Below are 20074 nucleotides of genomic sequence, written 5' to 3' on the forward strand. Positions count from 1 at the left end.
GCGCATGTATGCAGGTGGAGGTTGGGAATCTTTCGGGGGTTCCTCCGTTTTGTTAATAAGGATAGAGCCTTGTCTTGAGGTGGTCCCCATATGCCTCCCTTGTGAATTTGCCATGCACTCCTTCCACGTGCAACCTGAAATTTGATCAATACTCACTGTTCTTCACGTGTGAACATTGTTCATGTCGGTATTATACAAACAATTCACTTTAACATCTTCTAACTACCACACAACAGTACTATTCAGCACCAAACTGGAACACCTACACACAATCCATAGTACAACACTAAACAAGACCCAATCGTCTTTTGTCCCAGAGACAACTGACAACAGTGGCGTACGGTGATAAATCAGGCAGGGGAACAGGTCACCTGCACTTGCTCCCCATCGCATGGGTGTCTTAATATAATACAATAGATCAAGTAAACTTCAACCCTTATTGAAATGTCAGAAGTGACAAACATGAGGCACTTTAAAATTATATGACAATAATAATTTTAAAGCAAATGTGATATAATATAAAGAAAACATTAAAAATAAAATTGTTGATGCGCAACAAAGAAAAATTTGATATAAATTTGTGAGTCATCAGAGAAAGAAAATAATATTTTGTCGTGACCTGTTTCATCTCTTTATTCGTAGATTAAGTTGACGTTTTTTCATAGAGTTGAGTATTCTTGTAATTCAAACGTCCTCAATGCAATAATGGCACACAGATGGTTTGGTTTTTCATGACGTTCGCTAGATTAGTCAGGGTGGCTGCTGTAGGACCATAATAAAATTCAAGTATAATTCCCGGTTTTCAAAGTGAACTTTACAAAAATTCAATCAGATGTTTTCTCTATTTCAAACTAAGGTTTTACAGTCTCTCACCACCCACACACATACACACAAACAAATACTTATATTAACAATATATGGTTTGTGCGATTCCAATGAATTCAATAATTCTAATTCACTTGGACGGTACATATATATAATTTAAGGCGCGGATTTTACATTTGTCATTTCACATAGCTACTCGGCAGTGGCGTGCCCAAGGGGGGTTGGTAGGGGTTATACCCCCCCTTTGGCCCAATATTCCTAAAAAAGGAACGTCAATGGTAGGAAAATATGACAAAATGAGGGCGGACTACCGAGAAAAAGTATAGGTAAACCCTCCCTTACAAAAATCCTGGGCACGCCACTGCCACTCGGGACTATAAATACATCTACAAACACAAGTCACATATGTTACGGGAAATAGTAATCTACGAAAAATTGTTAATTCTATAAGAATTTTAAATTTACCTAATCAACTTCAAGATATTTTATCTTGCAATAATCTTCAGTCTATCAGATGGATTGTTCTTCAGAGAACACTAACAAAGCAAATGGATTGAGAGAATTCTGTTTTATTTTCCACGCAGCTTTATTTACCTTCCTCAATAAAAATAAAACCTAAACTGTGAAAAACTTGTTTCAGGTCATTAATAAATATGTATAAATTCAATGCAATTGGGATTTTAAAAAGTTGCAATTTTCCATGTCTACAGAGAAAATTTCAAGCAGAATTCACGCACAATTCCCGGAGCCAATAATTCACGCATAATTCCCGGAATTCAAGAAATTCCAGGTGAGTAGCCACCCTGTTAGTAGAAGTTGTTAATGTGACAAAACCCGACCTGTTCCAGACTCCCTTCTCAGGATTAAACAAGGATAACAATATAATTTGCCACTGGTAGAATATCCAGTTAATAATTTACAGAGTTGTAGTAACTCGTTTGAAAATGCTCTGTGTATGATTTCGTTTTAGTTTTTAATTCAGTTAGAATATGTGTTGGTTTGTTGTATTTTCTGCAAAGTTGAATGAACTAAAGGCTTTCGTCCTCAGCCGGTTGATCATACAACACTCGCAACATTCGCTTCTTGTCCTGCCACTGCATGCCTTGAAACTTTGGTTTTGGGGTTGGTGGAACAGGTGGATGTGAGCTGTTCCCTCGGAAGCTATTTCCCAGCGTTTAGCCAAGGCATTTAGCAGACGCTTAGACTGTAGATATTTCCAGTTCGTTATGAATGTCAGACGCAAGTTCTCAACGAGATTAGGAAGTTATAGACTTTCTACACTCAAATGTATCACTTGTGACGCGATTAAACTTCAGCACATAGCAAAAACTGGAAGAAAAGCGAATCTGCAATATCTCTCTGAGGGAACAGCTAGAGTGTTCAGCTTCCGTGGTGCCGTGGGAATCGTTTACCTTCGCGCGTGGTCGGAAATACTCGGCTTCAGACAGTGGAGGGCATGATACTAAGAGACCATGGTAGAGCATGGGGTGAGAACCATGATGCGTTGGGGGTAGATGACGTCAACAAACGTCCAGCCACGGTGAAAGATTTTCTTCAGTGTTACTTTTGGAAACGTTAATTTCGAGAGAAAAGTGTTCTTATTAATTAAATAATTTAAATAGCCCAAAAGCGCCGTAAGTAGGAGGGAACAGCCTGTTCCCTCTGTTCCATGGAAGGACCGCCACTGACTGACAAGTGTATACCAACAGTGTTGCCAATGCAAGAAAAATGGCCCTCGTATACTCATGGACGTGTTACAACTATTAGAAGAACAGAGAAGAAAGTAAAGAGTGTAATAGGAGAACAGAGAGAAGAAAGGAAGAGAGAAACTGAAGAGCTTGATACAAAAATAGATGAAATGAAATGAAAGATGAGAAGGGGGGAGAAGGATAGATAGAGAAGAGAGAAAGATTGATAAAGATGATCAAGGCCTGTAAAAAAAAATCCCTATGGCTGCATGTGTTGCTCGGACTGGGTTGTTTTCTAATCTGAAAGTTTTTTCAATAAGCATTGCTTTGCTTCCCATTCTCTTGACAACAAATTTTCAATTATAACGTTGTACTCAAATACAACACTCATTACTAATGATAACATACACATGTATAAAGAAATTCAAGTTCTTTCAGCAAACTAATGAAATGTCTTCTTAAAATTTTGTTCATGTGGTGTCAGAATTTACTGCCTGCAGCCACAACACAGATTGAAGGGCTGGCAGTTCATTACTCACTCGTGGGCCTTCCTCCACAGTGCTTCACACATAGTTGTTGCATTTTGTGTTTTTTTTCCTCCTCTGCTCATGTTGAGCATTGCAAGAGGGGCCCCAAACAACTTCTTCAGAAATTACACAAAACAAGAAAGTGTACACAAGCACTCACAATAAATTACTTGATGTGACAAGTAGTCTAACAATTCAACATGACGAACTTTTGCCTGGCAATTCCCCACCCACCTCCCTCTTCTCCTGTCCATAATCCCCAAACACATCCTGTCAATACGTGTAGTTATAATATAACAAAAGTGCCTGGTAGGATTATTTATCGGTGGCAGAGGCTACACATCGTCAAGTGGTCTGGATAAGATCTGTTTTTGGATGTAAAGTGCCAGGGAAGTCGATCTTTGCAGGCACTTATCTTTATATGCAGTGGAGCCATTCCACATGAAATCAACCAATGAAGAAGCACTTTTCAACCTCACATATTTTGATTGTTTTGAAATTTGGCATGCTGAGAGAACCACCGAGGAAAATATGAAAATATCTTTTGTATTTACGAAATCACAGGGGTGCAATTTATACCATTTTTTCAGTATCTTCTTACCTTTAAATTGCAATATTTTGGCCATCTAGAAGCGATTCATGTGGCGTTGGAAAGGTCTTGAAGAACTCTCTCGCATGAGATACTGCATACCCATGTCAGGGTAAAAAAAAAACAATTGAAGGCGTTTGGTACCAATTTTCTCAAAAACAGGTCTTGTGATTTTCTTTTAAAAAAAAAAGATTTCCTCAATAACTTCACAAAATTTAAAAATGGGATACCAATGGGATCTGGAGTTATGTTAGATTTAGGTTAGGCTAGTGTAGGGTACGGTTGGTTAGCTAATGCATGATAGTGTATTTTGATAAAAATAAACATGGTATCTTGTTAAGAGAAATATAATTTTTTAATAATCTTCATTTTTAACCAACATAAAAATGACACATTACATTCTGAATTTAACTAACTTTTACACATGCAATTGACACAAATTAAAAATAAAAGCAATAAACCTTAAAAACAAAAACACAGAACATAACTTCATACATACTAAATATGTTGACACATGTCAATCACATATTAAGTACAATTCAAAACGAGTACAATACAGGCAAGAATAAAAAAAAATGCTCTGATAACTTTATTCAATCTCATGTACAAAAAATAATTCCATTAAGTCTTACCAAATTATTTATCACAATTAATCGAAACACATTCAAAATACTTTAATATAAATAAAAGAACAGTTCATATTGGTTACCCATTCAGCAATAGAATGACACTATGATATGAAAATTTGAGTTTATAAAGGACGTTAAAAACTGTACTTACGTATGCGAGTATGTTGTTCCTATTTTATTTTCTTTAGAACTACGTTTCGGAGACTAACTATCCCCTTCTTCAGGTTCGTATGAAAAAACTAGGTACTTAACATACACCACGTCAAAATGTAATAAAAGGATTGTGGACAAGGGTTGGTGTGGATACATTTAAGATATTATATCCCTGCCCCAGACGATTTTAAAAAGCTCATCGTTCACTAAAAACTTGCACAATTAACCTATTCTCATGTTAAAAACATTATAAAAACCTGTGTATCACTATATACAACTTGCAGGTACAGCCTTTCCTGCTCAACTGTGCTTCCTAATCTATATGAAGGTCACTCCTTCATGAACGCTTTCCTCCCCCTTTATTTTCTTATTTCCCCTAATCACGTTACAAATCCAACGTAAATTCTCGTTCTTCTCGAGTAGCTTGGATAACTTCCGGAGTGACGTGGAAACCGATATTGGGTGCAATCTTACAGGCTTTATCCCATTTTTTGAGGAAATTGATCCACCCTACTTCTAAATTTCCTTCATCCCTGTTAAGATTATTCTTCCCCCCTCCACAAATATTAGCTGTTTCCTACACATTTCTTCCTAACTTTCTCTTTTCCTTTCTAATGATTTCCTTTTTGGCAATTCTATGTCCGCTTTCCAAAATGTGTTCAGAGAGGCCTGTTTTGGGAACTTTTTCTTTCATATCTTTTTCATGCTCGCTCCATCTTTTACCCATATTTCGACCAGTCTGTCCTATGTACTCCTTCCCACATTGACATTCTATTCAATATACTCCATTCTGTTTTTCCGGTATTTCCCTAGTCACCTTTCTTTCCGTCTGGGGGGGATATAATATCTTAAATGTATCCACACCAACCCTTGTCCACAATCCTTTTATTAAATTTCGACACTAATGATGGAAGCGGCCCCGGCGCCCACCCAGCGTCGAATAACATGGGTACCTGGGGGAAACCCTGGGGGGTAAAGGCGGTCAGGGGCGTGATGCTGATCACATCACCCTCACTCACGACCGGATCAAGAAAGTGTGGGGCGTTACCCCCACACCCCCTATACGCCTTCATGGCGTGGTGCTAAGCACAGGGGAGCACTTTACCTTTTTTTTTTTTTTTACCTTACTATGTTAAGTACCTAGTTTTTTCATACGAACCTGAAGAAGGGGATAGTTAGTCTCCGAAACGTAGTTCTAAGAAAATAGGAACAACATACTCGCATAGGTAAGTACAGTTTCTAACGTCCTTTATGTTCTGGAATTGTGAGTAATATGCACCAAACCTACAAAATGCTATAATTTGAGTTTGTATCAAAAATCAAATTTCACTCAAAAATATTCCATAGAGAGAAGCTACACTTTGACACAACAGATTTATGAATAATGACTGAATATGATTAACACTGCATCTTTGGTACATCAAAGAATAAACTCTGATATTAGAACCAGTTTAAAGAGTAAGGACTCGAAAGGGACAAAATGAATTCCAAGTTTTCACAGCCCTTATAAGATATACAAGGGTTGGATAAAAAATAATGGCAACACTGATATAATTGGTACTTGACTGTATTGGCAGAGGAGCACGTGTTACATTCCTTCAAAGTAATCGCCCCTCATCTCTAGGATCTTCTGTCACACGTATGGAAGGCGTCGTATACCGTCAGCGCATCCATCTCTGTCGATGTCCCGCAGTGACCGCCCTATAGCATGTATGATGGCTTCGCGCGTGTCGTAGTGCTTCCCGCCCAGTGGTTCCTTCATTTTGACAAAACGGTTGTAATCAGATGGTTTCATACCGGTGAATACGGCGGATGTTCCAGTACCTCCCACTACCAGTTATGCAGGAGCGCCGTCACATTGTTCGCAGTGTGACACCTTGCATTGTCAAGCAGGATGATGGGACACCGTGCCGTCGCTTCCTTCTTAATGGGAGATGAAGGTGGTGTTGCAAGAAGGTGCAGAAGTAGGCTGCGTTGACCGTCTGCCCGAGAGACGTTGTTCTTCTTGCCTAAACATATTGTTAGGGTGCTTGCACTCTCGTCCTCTGCTTCAGAGCACTGCTGTTTTTGACTGAATAACATACAATCGCTCCCACTCACTATACTTCCTCGTCTGACATTCCTTTATCAGCCACGAAACGCTTGTGGCGCTGTGACTCACCCCTTTCACGGGACAGCAGTGTTGGCATTACTTTTTATCCAACCCTTGTAAATTGCTAATTAATTTTCACACTGTGACACTAGCTCCACCTAGTTTGCTGCACTGTTTCACATTCAGTGTCACATTCACACCAGCAGGTGTCAGGCTGGTGGGTGCAAGGAAATGACGTTCGACCAAGTAGACAAAAAGTTGTGTTCAAGTTCAGAAGATTCAACAAATGCCTGTCTGCTGCTTCAAACATTCATTTCATTAGTTAGCATGCACCACATAAACATACACCAAATCGACGAAATAGATGAGTCAGTGTTGCACCGTGTAACCAACTAGATGCTTCAGTGCAAAGAGAGTCAAGAAGTGCAGCAAACTAGATGGGGTTACTATTGGTGTTTGACTCTGACAAAATGTTTACGATATTCAGACCTTTCAAATTAATATCCCCCAAACATTATATATGCTCTAGGACTTCACCCTTTCAGAGCCAGACCTGCTAGAAAAAAATAGAAAAGGTTGTCTTTTTTGTATATTTTGAGATACAAGCTCTGGTTTATATTAATAATATAAATTCATATTCTTAGTAGGTAGTAGGGTGGCCGCGGTGGCTGTCGGTAACGTGTCTGACCACCATGCTAGAGGTCCCGGGTTCAATCCCCGGCTGGTTCAAATCCGGGAACTTTTCTAACGATGGAAGCAGCCCCGGCACCCACCCAGCATCGAATAACATGGGTACCTGGGGGAAACCCTGGGGGGTAAAGGTGGTCAGGGGCGTGATGCTGATCACATCACCCCCACTCACGACCGGATCAAGAAAGTGTGGGGCGTTACCCCCACACCCCCTATACGCCTTCATGGCGTGGTGCTAAGCACAGGGGAGCACTTTACCTTTACCTTTAGTAGGTTTACCCAAAATAATCAGATTAGGTGAGAACAAATACACCCTTTACCAAGACAAATTAACCCAGTGAAACCAATTGTTTAAAATAAAAGACATTTAATGCATATGGGGAAGTTTAACGAGGTTAGTTGTACAAAGTGAATTACATTCAATCTAGACTCAGTGTGATAAATTCTCAGAAATAATTACAATCAATACATAAGAAATGTACTTTATATAACAGAAATGTTTCATGAACTTAATTTCTTGTTTCATAAGCTTTATCATATACACCATACTTCAGTTGTGTGTGTGTGTGTATTATAACATGTGTGCTTTTTCTAGCGGTGCACAAATATGAGGCATACATATATGCCACGCCAATGCCTTTTCTTCATAGGCAAGAATAAAACCCAATAATTTTTCATATATATGTATGAATGTATAATTACATATTAATGTACAGCAGTAGTTCTTATGATTGACTTTGAAGCATTACCTTTCTTTCTAGAAACAAAGCAATGTATCCTGACATGTTGATGCTACAAATGTGCATCTTTTTCAAGAGATGCATTGTTAAAACATTTAAACAATATACAGGGGAACTGCAATTTTATGTTACCAGATTTTACATTTTCCTACGTTATACATTCAATCTTAATGGTCCCAACAACTTTTCCTCGATATTACATTTTTCTTGCATTTTAAGTTTTTTTTAGCTTGGTCCCCTGAGAAACATAAAATCGAGGTTTCACTGTACACAAACTTAATAAACAATTATAATGACACACAACAATTGAGAAATCCTTAAAAACAGCTTTATGTTAACTGAACACTACTACAGCGCCTTGAATAACGTAGTGTGGAAAACGACCCAAGAAACTGGTTCCCCGAGACGATGACAAGTAGATGGCAGTGCGATCGACCCAGGTGCTAATTTTGTTATGAAAGTAATGCGGCTTAGCTAGTTTTTGGAATATATTGTGTAGATTTGTTTCTCTAGAAAGGCGGTAAGTGAATTGATGGAAACAGTTATATTTGTGGAGTGATTTGCAGTCACGAAATGGCATTAATTTGGAAAGAAAAGTAAATTAAAATTAATAAATAAATAGCATGCGTAACACAAGAAGAAACATCGCAATGTGATTCCCGACATCAGGTCTTGGACTGTGTATTAGAGTTTATTTTTCTATGTTATTAGAATATAAATAGTATCCTGAGAGATATTTCATACCGAGGCGACAAACCACAAATGTCGCTTGAAAGCGAGCAGTCGGATGTCAATGCAGCCTTTCGAACCGTAGGGACAAAAGCTCTGACTGCACCGTTTCCTCAAGGAGATTTTACACCAAAGCGACACGCGACAAACGATACGAGGATTTCACACCAAAGCAACACGGGTCATTCGGTCCAAGGCAACTTTCATACCGAAGTGACACATGTTGCTTGGAAAGGAGCCAATCGAGCAACATTTCACATCGTAGCAGCATGAGGGGAAGCACAGGCCAGCGTTCGGTTCGTGAAAACCTCAAGCGATAAGTGTCGCGTGTCGCTTTGGTGCGAAATCTCCCTAAAGCAAGACACTCATTGCATCGCGTATGCGCGAACAACAAACCACGGCAACATGTTGCAAGCTATTGAGGAAATGGCCCAGTTTGAGCGACGCAGAAGCAACAAAGCGACACGTGTGGCTTATCGTGTCGCCTAGATCTGTTGTTGTAATGTGCAGTTTATCGTGTCGCCTATCTGTTGTTCGCAAGCAATGCTTGCTAATAGACTGAAGGCACCATGTCGCTTGTCACTTAGTTGGGAACTCCCCCTGTAGCACGTCGCTTCGGTCTCAGCACCCTTCCTTTAAGGAGCTTTCCGACCGAAGTAACAAGTAGCACGCGAATACGCCATATGAACGTGTCGTTTGCTGTTTGGACCCTCATGTGCAATGAATGCTATTTTACAGTCTGGAAGTGTGTGTCACTAGTGTGACAGTGTGAACATCCCGTGTCGCTTGTCCCATTGGTTTGAAAGTTGCCTTACACTCATGTCGATGGCACTAAGAAAGTTTTGTGGGGTTCCTCTTGTCGTTTCATGCAATCATCATTATCATCATCGCCGCAATTAGTTTAAAGCGGAAGAAAAGAGACAGTAAATATCAAAAATACAAATGCTTCAATGTGTATATCTTTAAAAGAAATGATGATGATGATGCTGATACTAATAATGAACCTAATTCATACACAAAAATTTAGTTGCCAAGAACATTCCACGCACATTTTTTCTCCCGTATTATTAACGAAAGTATGACGATAACAGGACGTGGTCGACTATCTAGAATGTTTGTTAATATCTTCGCGACCACTGTACCAAATATCATAGCAATTATCACATTCATAGAAATGCTTCATGTAAAAGAATCAGACGTTGCAGCGAGAACTCCATTTACTTCCATCATAAGCAGTCGAACACCAAGCACCGGGGTCAACACCAGCGCCTCTAGCGGATCATTTTCGAGTGGAACCAGCCTGAGAGCGCAGAAGCATGCAGTTTTCCACACTACGTTATTCTAGTCGCTGTAACACTACCTATTGTCTAGTGTTTTTACTTATACTAGTTCTGTTGTATGTTAAGTTAAAAGCACTAGACAATGGAAAATGTTTAATTAACATTGAATGATAATGATTGTCATTAACATTCAGAGAATTAATGGTTACATTGTCATATTTAATTTTGAATTTCAATTTTTCTTTGTTTACTTCTGCCTTTTTTAATTATCCCACCTTAAAAGCTGTTTGTTAAGCTACTATATATTGTTTCAATGTATAAAACATATTTCTTTTGAAAAAGATGCATGTTCACAAGAACATAGAGAAGTTTGTTGTCGTATACAAGCCAAAGTTCACAAAATGAACACTGTGGTATCATGGACGTTTGCAAACAATTATAATATATGGGCATTTTATAGAAACATTGCCTTGAACTGTTTGTACAGTTAAAGGAAAATTATTTTCAATACAAGTTACTCTTTGAACTGAGCACAACCTTCTACAATGAATTTGGGATGGATTTCTAATAGCACTTTAGGGTAAGTTGTCATCATTATCATAATATGAAGGCACATAGAGATAGAACATATTACACTTTAGAGAACCATGTTACCTTACCTCCCATTTCATTCAGTTTTGCTTTTCCCATTTTACATAATTTTTCTCTGCTAAATACATACACTCTGATATTGTTTACAAGGTATAGGATCAACTAAAGGTGATTCTTGGCTAATGATGACATACTGGTTAATCTGTTTGCTGATAAGTTTACCAACCCAGTATTTCCAAAATTAGACTGTGACTTAGTTCAACAAGTTTGCAATGTTCTTACATTTATTACAAATATAAAAGCAAAATTCAAATACAATGGAAATTAATTTCTTCTTAGCATTTGATTGTGTATACCTTGTTAGAAAGCCGACGAGGATAAGTGCAGACAAAACTAAAGGAAATAAGGAAAATGTATATACACTCCTCGCAGAAAGTTTGGAATATTGTTATATTAGACACAACAAGTTTGGAATATTATTATATTAGGCACCAGGTGGTAGGCATGGTGGCATATGTCGGCGAAAAGATGAGAACGTTCACCAGACAGATACCATGTGTTGTTGCATTCCAAGGCATTGTCTATCACCTATTGTCTAATGTAAAAATATTCCAAACTTTTTGTGAGGAGTGTATATATTATGACAGATTACTACTTTTGGTTAGGTTCATTATATACTGCTGGACAATGAAAACCGGACACCTTAATATTTGACATCTGAATTGCAATGACAGCTCGCAGGTATATTACAGAATGTTCGGCAGATCATGTAGTACCATATGCACCATTCATAGGCTCGGACTTTGTTTATGCATTCGTACTTAATTCAGTTTCTGCAACATTTAGTTAGCCCTAGAATCAGAGCTTTTATCGACCCATTGCGTTATCACAAAAAATGCAAGTGTCCGGTTTTTTTTGTCCAGCAGTATAGTTTGATTATACAGGGTGGACCGTGATAAAATTCAAGTATAATTCCTAGTTTTCAAGGCAACCTTTCCAAAAATTCAATGGTACAAGCAGATGTTTTCTCTATTTCAGCCTTACGTACTACCACCTCTCACCATCCACAGCCACACGCACACAAATATATTAACAACATAAAGGGTCTGTGTGATTTCAATGTATCCAAAATTCTAATTCAATTCAATTAAACGGTATATATATTTAACTCAAAGTGTGCAGTTTGCATTTGTCATTTCACATACTCAGACTCGAAATACATCTACAAACACAAGTCACAAATGTTACAGGATATATTAATCGAGGAAAAATTGTTAACTGTATAAGAATTTCAAACTCAAATTTACCCATCAACTTCAAGAATTCTCGCAATAACCTTCCGTCTGTCAGATTGTTCAGAAAAGCTCTCTCTTCCTTCTCCTTCCTCAATTACTAAAACTGTGAAAAACTTGCCTCAGGGCATTAATAAATATGTATAAATTCAATGTGATGGATTAATAAAAGTTGAAATTTATCATGTCTACGGAGAAAAATTCACGCATAATTCTCGGAGCCAATAATTCATGCAGAATTCCCGGAATTCACAGAGAGTAGCCACGCTGTTATACAATATTCAGCTAGGTTAGTTTTGACCACAGCAGGTGAGGTTAGGTTATGTTACTTTTTTACCAGGATGTACAAGAAGCAAATTAAGGCTGAATCTCACAAGGCTCTATTTCCAGCTAGATTTGCCAGTTGGACTTGAGTTGGTGGTGTTGTACTTTCTTGCCTGTTAGTTTTCGTCTCACGTGATATGCGTTACAATACTTGTTGGTAGACTTTTGTTCCCCCACGGCATTACGCAGAGCAGGCAAGTTAAAAAGATGAACGAGCAACTTGAGGAAGAACGTTGCAGGAGCATTGCTACTGCTGCTATTTTCCTTACAATTGCCAAAATTAAATGTTTAAGAAGAAAAAGAAACGCACAGGCGAGAAATTGGCTTGAAAGAAAGTATGGTAAAAGGTGTACTCAACATGCTTTTTAATGAACTCGGGGTATTCATACATGAGATTCGCAGGATTCATTCATTTAAAAATATATTTTGTTCAACTAAATATGTCAAACATTTAATACACTGGTAATAATAAAGATTTTCGTTATTGGCTAATCCCATCTGTCATGTGCAAATCTTATTGCTATGGATAAATTCCTAAATATTAATGATCACAAATGCAGCTAATTTCTGTTATTTTTTTTTTATCGAGGGGTGAACAAACACAGCCAACACCCAGAAACTACAGACAAAAAATTACTATTTTCCTTGCCAAATCACAGATTATCTTCATATAACCAAATTTTCATTCTGATTGGCTGTTACCACAGCATCTAGCAGGGAACCCAGTTGAAATTAGAACACTGTCTAGTCACCTAAACCAGTCTAGCAGAAAGCCTTCCAGCCACATTTCCTACTGGAAATCCAGTTTTGTGTGATTCGGCCTTTAGTTTTATTTAAAATAGGTCAGCTGAAGTTTGGTTAGTCTGGCTGGTTCGGTTAAGTTTGGTTACTTCACACATGGCACAGACTATTCTTAGTATCTTTGGGTTTGTCAACTTTACATAATAGGCTTACAACCATATTTTATCCACATTTCTAAGGATGCAGGGTACTTAACCTATGTTACACTTCATTCCCCTGGGCTTTCTTTGTTTCTTACTTGCTGACACCTTCAGTGACCAAGTTTTCAAACTATGTACAGCAGCATCCATTACCAAGAAGGTAAATGACCAAAAATATAAAAAAAATACATTTTTTGCACAAGACCTGTGCATTGATGGTTACCAGTACCATGAAATAAAGGCTACTTCATCACACATCATATACAATACTTGCATTTCTATATATGGAATATACTACTTAGAAAATACTCTAGAATGCATTCAGTACAGAAATAAATTCATTTTCACCACTGTTTTCATAAAAGTAATCAACGACAATATAATTTCTTACCTATATATTTAACATTGAATATATTTTCCACATTTTACACTTTGTGCCAACATAATCAAAATATAGAGGAAGTAAGATATTCTTACCTGACATTATTGTTTGCAATATGCAGGGTGTCCGGCTTGTAACTGACGGTTTGTAAATAGGTATTACATTTCAACAAACTTGAGGTTTTTGTTAGCAAAGCATTGCAAAAGCAATAGTAAATTTGTGAGTTTGTTTCAGCAAATTTTCAATCATGTGCAACTAACGGTGGCAGCGCTAGTGTCGCTCAAACAAAAAAATGACATTGGTTCAGGAAAAAGCATGTAGAGCCCATGGAAGTCAATACGGGAGGTGAGCAGGCAGCTAGGAATTCCAAGATCCACTGTTTATGAAGTCGTGCACAAAAGGTTACGTTTGTACGGATACAAGGTGCAGCTGTTGTATGAAATTAAGCCAGATGACAAGCCGAAAAGACATTCATTTGCCATTGACATTCTGCAGAAAATTGATGTTACCCCTCCGGACTTCATTCTTTGGGGGTACATAAAAGATGTGGTGTATTCTGCCCAAAAGATAGATGATCTACAAGAACTGCAGGACCGTATTCAGAATGCTCTTGCTTCTGTAACCCCTCAGATGCTACAGAACATGTGGAGGGAGATTTAATACAGGCTGGACATTCTCTGTGCAACAAACGTAGCTTATGTGGAGCTATTATACTGAGATGTAACTGCTTCCAATAAAACTTGTCGAGTTTGCCTTCAAAATGCATGTTTTTGTTTCTAGCTACTCCTTACCATATTATAAAAACACACTTTTACAAACTGTCAGTCCAACTCCTATCACCCTGTACTTATAAATATAAACAGCACAGTTTACAACACAACACCACTGGTTTTTTAGCAACTTTTTGTTCATATCTTTAGAGGCACTGGAGTTTTCAGTTCACTTTATGCACAGTAAGGCTAATCAGGACCGGGCCTACAGTTTTAAAGTGGGATCCAAACCACTATGTGAGTCCACCAGGTATTGAACCTGGAACCCCTCAATTACAAGGTGGTGACGTCAAGACTACATCACCAGGGAGACCCACTGGAGTTATAATTCAGTGTGTCTGAAGATATGAATGAGCTTATGAGACATCTGCGTGTTGTAAGACCCCATGATGTTTATGTTTACAGGCATATAATTTTGAATCAAATTATAAACATGTTATATTTCAAACAAGTGATTATACATCCAAATCTTGGATAGCACCTTTCTTTTAACACTGAATAATGCTGCAAAACTTAATTCATTTCTTAATATCAGATACGTAAGTGTACCTGAATGAATATGTAATTTGATATTAACTGCCTTTCTGGCTCTCCTTCCCCTTTCCCACTTACATAATTTCATGTATTCGAAATATTTATATATATATATATATATATATATATATATATATATATATATATATATATATATATATATATATATATATATATATATATATATATATATATATATATATATATATATATTTGTTATATAGTTCAGACCATCCTCTCTCATATATACAAAAAATGTTTTACTACTGATCTTTACATCAAACACCTTGTTTCATTTGTTTCTTTAAATGCAATTTTACAAAGTTAAAAAGTTTAATTTCGTAAGAGAGTAAAAATGTCATTTTCTTTTAGAACATATTATGTAAAAATATCATATACCTGACCTCGTATTCATGTGTTGTTCCCTTATAAAATGTCAAAACACACCATTAACATGGACCCTTACAAAATTTCATATTATGCTTATCAATAAGCAAGGCACAGTATGTTTTCTGAATGTTCTTTTTTATGTTTCTGGATTTTACATTTTTCGACATTAGATTCTATCCTCATGGTCCCAATACAGCAAAATGTTATAAAGTTATCCTTGTCCCCTGAAGAACGTAATCGACGTTCCACTGTAACACTAGGACATTTAAATCACAGCAAACTGCATAATAAAAAAGTAGAATACATACATATTCTCTGTGTGGCATAGCAAGATAAATGCAGATATGAAAACAATATCACACGTGTTGGTAAGAAATTGGCATTTAATTAAATCAGTAACTCATACAGATTCAAGTAATACTGCAAAATATCTGCTCAGGCACAAATTCTTGAAACAAGAAGGCATTTTATTATTTTGCATGCAAAAAAACTTTACCACATGTTGCAGTCTTACTATTGATTAGAAAGTTATAATTTGGTACAAAATTTTAAAAGTTCATATTGAGCTTCATATTTCAGTGGCAGTTATTGCAAACTGGATGACATTTTTTCCCGTTGACCATACATTGACAGCCAGCCGAAGTATCACCTTTACCCTAAAATAATAATGATGATAAGCAAAGTGGATATGATTTTTGAAATTTTCAAACATTAATATTACAACAATTACTAAAAAGGTACTACTAACAAACCAAATAAAATTTACGAAAAATTGGAAACATTGACATTCAGACATGTCTTATAAGTTATCCTGGAAAAACCCAATTTTCATCATTTCTCCTACGGTTGTTTGTAATTTTCATGAATTGGATGTTTTTACAAGTATCAGGGTGTCTACCAAAATAAGAAATAAAAAAATCTTGACTTCTTAATGACTTTTTCTTGACCTTTCTTTCCATTTTCTTAGCATGGATTTAATCGCCCCCTACTTAGGTATAGCTGGAAATTAAGAAAATATATATTTTTATTCAATGAAAAACCCATACCACAAGGCTGGTTAAGATGAAAACTGAAGCTGTATTTTAACAATTTAATTTAATTATTAATGCATGTAAAAATTAATACTTCAGACTTCATCCTGGATAGGGAATGGCCACATTACATTAATGTTTTTACAAAACTTCAAAGCAAAAAAAAAATTAACCACAACTTAATACCAGTGGCGCAACCACAGGGGCAGGGGCAACCTTGGACGGAAGTCAATTCTAGGGGGGCAAACATTGACGGCCAAGGGCACCTGCAGGGAGGGTACAGAGGAGAATTGCCCCCTTCGATTTCAAATCTTATGCAAATTAAAATACATTTTGCAAAATTTTCTTGCTTCGCTTCGCTTGCTTATGTCGGTATCCTCAGGTTCAGACCCATAGCTAGGGGGTGGTGGGAGTCAGCCATGGATGCCGAGCGACCTTAATGAAAATATTTGAAAAAGAGAGAATGCCATGGCATCCAGTGAAATTATTTGTGCTCTATTAAATCAATATTGCTTTCAATTGCAAAAATTGGATCTAAAAATGTTCTTGCTCGCTTCGCATGCAATGTAATTGTTTTCTGTGATGTAATGTATTTAAATAATATGTGTTGTATATATGTAGGCTGCAGAATGAACTTTGAAAACGTACACAATTAACGTTAGCATGTTGCATATGTATTTTCATATTTTATGTCGCTCCATGTTGCATATGTGTAAAACATATGTTGTAAATGAAAGTTCTACATGTTACATATGTACAAAAAGAAATATCTTCGGAATGCATTTATCATTCACTTTCTGCCATTCAAGAATACAGTCTGTCTGCTTGTTTTCCATTATTAGCTAATGTGAAACTGACTGTGTTGAAAAAAATTTCAAATCGTTTGTTCCAAACAAATGCTTTCGTACAGACTTCTACCCCTCTTTGCGTAATTTATGAGGATAATAAAGTCTTTGATACTACTACTACTACCACTAGTAGTAATAATAATAGTAATAATAATAATGCCATTACTATTCTTATTATTTAGTATTAGTATTATTATTTTTGTTGGTACGTTTATCCTGGTACTTGCCCCCCCCCCCCACCTCCAACAAAAAATTGTGGTTGCGCCACTGTTCAATACAATTTTGGATTTCCAAATATTCAATTTTATCAAATTCCAGTACAGGTTTATAACAATGTAAATTCACTAAACTGTGAAAAATATAGCAAATATTCTTGACCATAAGTATAATTTCTTGACTTTCTTGACCTACTTGTTGATTTCTTGACTGGTAAACAACCTGAGTATGCACAAATCACCTTGAAGACTGAGCACATTGAAACTTCCAGATTTCAGCCCCAGCCTCATATATTTTTGTGAGTGCCTTCATCAATTTCACGTCATACCTCATTCATTTTCATTGTTGAGTGTGACTATCCAACAGAATAAATTATTTCATTTTAAAATTAATATGTATCATCCATATATATCTTTATTATGTTCAATAATGCTTTTGTCTGCAATAGGTTGTAGGACATAGGCAACATTGGCATTGCTGTGGTAATGAAAAAAAATATCATTATGGCTGACACAGGGAAACTACGAAATCTCGATTTGTTGCATTTTCCTTTCTACTTTAAAAATTCTATGCAATTTACAAATATAATTGAAACAAGTGTTCTCGGGTTACCAGCCAAGGTAAATTGGGGTTACCTGGTTGGTAACATGAGAACACTTGCTGGAATCATGTCACCAGGAAAGCTACAAGGGATGATCAGAAAAAAAGAATACAAAGCCTGTAAATTCCAGTAGGTATTTATTAGATGAATACAAACAAACTCACATGAAAGAATACTTCATACGCTACTTCTCAACATAGTCTCCTCCCCGGTTCAGGCCTATATCCCAGCACTTCACGAGGTTCATGATGCCTGTCTCATAGAACTAGTACAATTCCTAAATATAATTAACCCACTGACAGTGTGCAAAGAAAACTTATTACTTTGAAGGGAATGCAAGGATATTGGCTCTCCTTTCGGAGCTCAATGAAGGGTGCAAAATAGCCATGTGTGCCAACGAACGCAATAATTTAAAATCAAACAATCAGTCAATCAATTCGGAGCAGATAAATAGAGTGGTCTTGGGTCTGATTCTCTATGGGAGCCAACAAAAAATTCAAACTTTACCCTCAAAAGTTAGAAAACAGGAGGTACGGGATTCGATGCACTAACCATGCATCACCAATGTAAAAGCCACTTGGTAGGCACTTGCCTGCAGAATGCTACTGGGTCATGGAGTTTGTTATTTGTTCTTACAATGATATTTATTTGGCCTCTTCGATGGCATAGTGGCAGACCGTTGCCTTGTAATCAAGAGGTCCCAGGTTCGAAACCCAGTGGAGGTACAAGCAGTTCAGATCCCACTTAAACTGTAGGTCCAGTCCTGATTAGCCTTTCTGTGCATTAGGTAGACTTGAAACCAAAACTCAAACTCACAATTATTATTATTATTACCAACAATAACTGAGGAATAATATTAAGATTAATATTTATTATTCATTTTCTAACACTGATATCTTTCCTAAATATTTACTGTTCCATTGCTGGCTGTACTGAAATTTGATTGTTGATCCACTGTTGCACTTTGTCATTAAACTTGAGCTCTACGTATGAATTTTCAAAAACAGTTCATCAATTCTTTCTTGCTGTTCAAGTGTTTATTGTGTGAATGACGAAACGAGATTCCTTTCTATTTACCCAACAGTATCACAGGCAGATATGTTGCGTACAGCACATGTTCTTAGTTTTAACAACAGTCCGATGATATGTCAGGGATTGTACTTATGATGACTGAAAGCATGAAAGTTGCTTGTTTCATGAACAACTTTACAAAATGTTAGGGCTGAGCCACTGATACACATACCACACCAATAGCAATGCTTGTAAATTGTAACAATTAAAAGTTGTTCAAATATTGGTTAATATCAGTGGTTGTATTAATTAATGGACTGAGAACGGGCCATTTGTGTACTAGGCAACATTTATCCAAAATTGGAATAATGAACAATAAGAAATGTGAATGTGGCTGGGAAAGTGCAGATGCACAACATATAATACTTGAATGCTCAAAATATAATAGAGAGAGGGAAATATCTTTTATAAAACTTTATATAATCTAAAGCTCGTTTCCAAAACAATTGTTAAGTTTGGTTGTTAATCGAGATGTGCGGATTGGTTAAAGTTTGTTATCATTTTTAAGGAAGTGTAACATACAATTGTAAAGGCGAACATTTTTTTGTTGTGGTTGTTTTTTAATCTAATATCTATGTAATAGAGGAGAGAAAGACCGATATTTTAAAATGTGAGGGAGTAAGGAAGGTTTTATATGTATACTGCAATGGACAAAAATGGCAAAAGAGCTGTTAAGTCCAAAATAAGGAATGAATAATATCAGTGGGTGAGTATTCCACTCCAATTATTACAATCAATTGACTAGAGTCTTGCTTATAATATTCAAGAATTACATATTATGAATAAGTGATGCAAAATAAAATGAAACTTGAAATTTTGCATACTTTTTCTGTGAAAGTGTTGTGTTGCATTTTGCGAACCCTGTGAAAGACAAAAAAGCTGAAAAATTATTGATAAATAAAAATCCAACAATCCGACCGACACACCCAAGAATGATAGCTTGGTATTGGTATTAGCTTAGCCCTACAAAATAACAGTTGGGCTGAAAAGTTCGTAGGCTAACATAGTAAAAAATATTTTTTTTGACAAAATTCGATTTTATTATTCAATATAGTTGCCTTCGAGGGCGATACAACGATTATAGCGGTCATACAATTTTTCGATGCCATTTTTATAGTACGATTTCTCTTTAGCCTCAAAA

General features: G+C 36.7%; 1 protein-coding gene across 2 annotated transcripts in view; it reads right to left on the reverse strand.

The window, feature by feature from the left end:
• Nucleotides 1-15005: 15005 nt before the first annotated feature.
• LOC145989270 (ranBP-type and C3HC4-type zinc finger-containing protein 1-like) overlaps nucleotides 15006-20074 on the reverse strand; it is a 75366-nt gene continuing 70297 nt past the window's right edge. For both annotated transcript variants that reach the window (XM_083124596.1, XM_083124597.1), the window contains exon 11: nucleotides 15006-15822. In XM_083124596.1, coding sequence (XP_082980722.1) covers nucleotides 15742-15822 — 81 coding nt within the window. In that variant the 3' untranslated portion in view covers nucleotides 15006-15741. The remainder of the gene's footprint in view (nucleotides 15823-20074) is intronic.

This window comes from Lepisma saccharinum, chromosome 6 (assembly GCF_977018435.1).
Source record: "Lepisma saccharinum chromosome 6, izLepSacc3.1, whole genome shotgun sequence".
NCBI classification, from domain to species: domain Eukaryota; kingdom Metazoa; phylum Arthropoda; class Insecta; order Zygentoma; family Lepismatidae; genus Lepisma; species Lepisma saccharinum.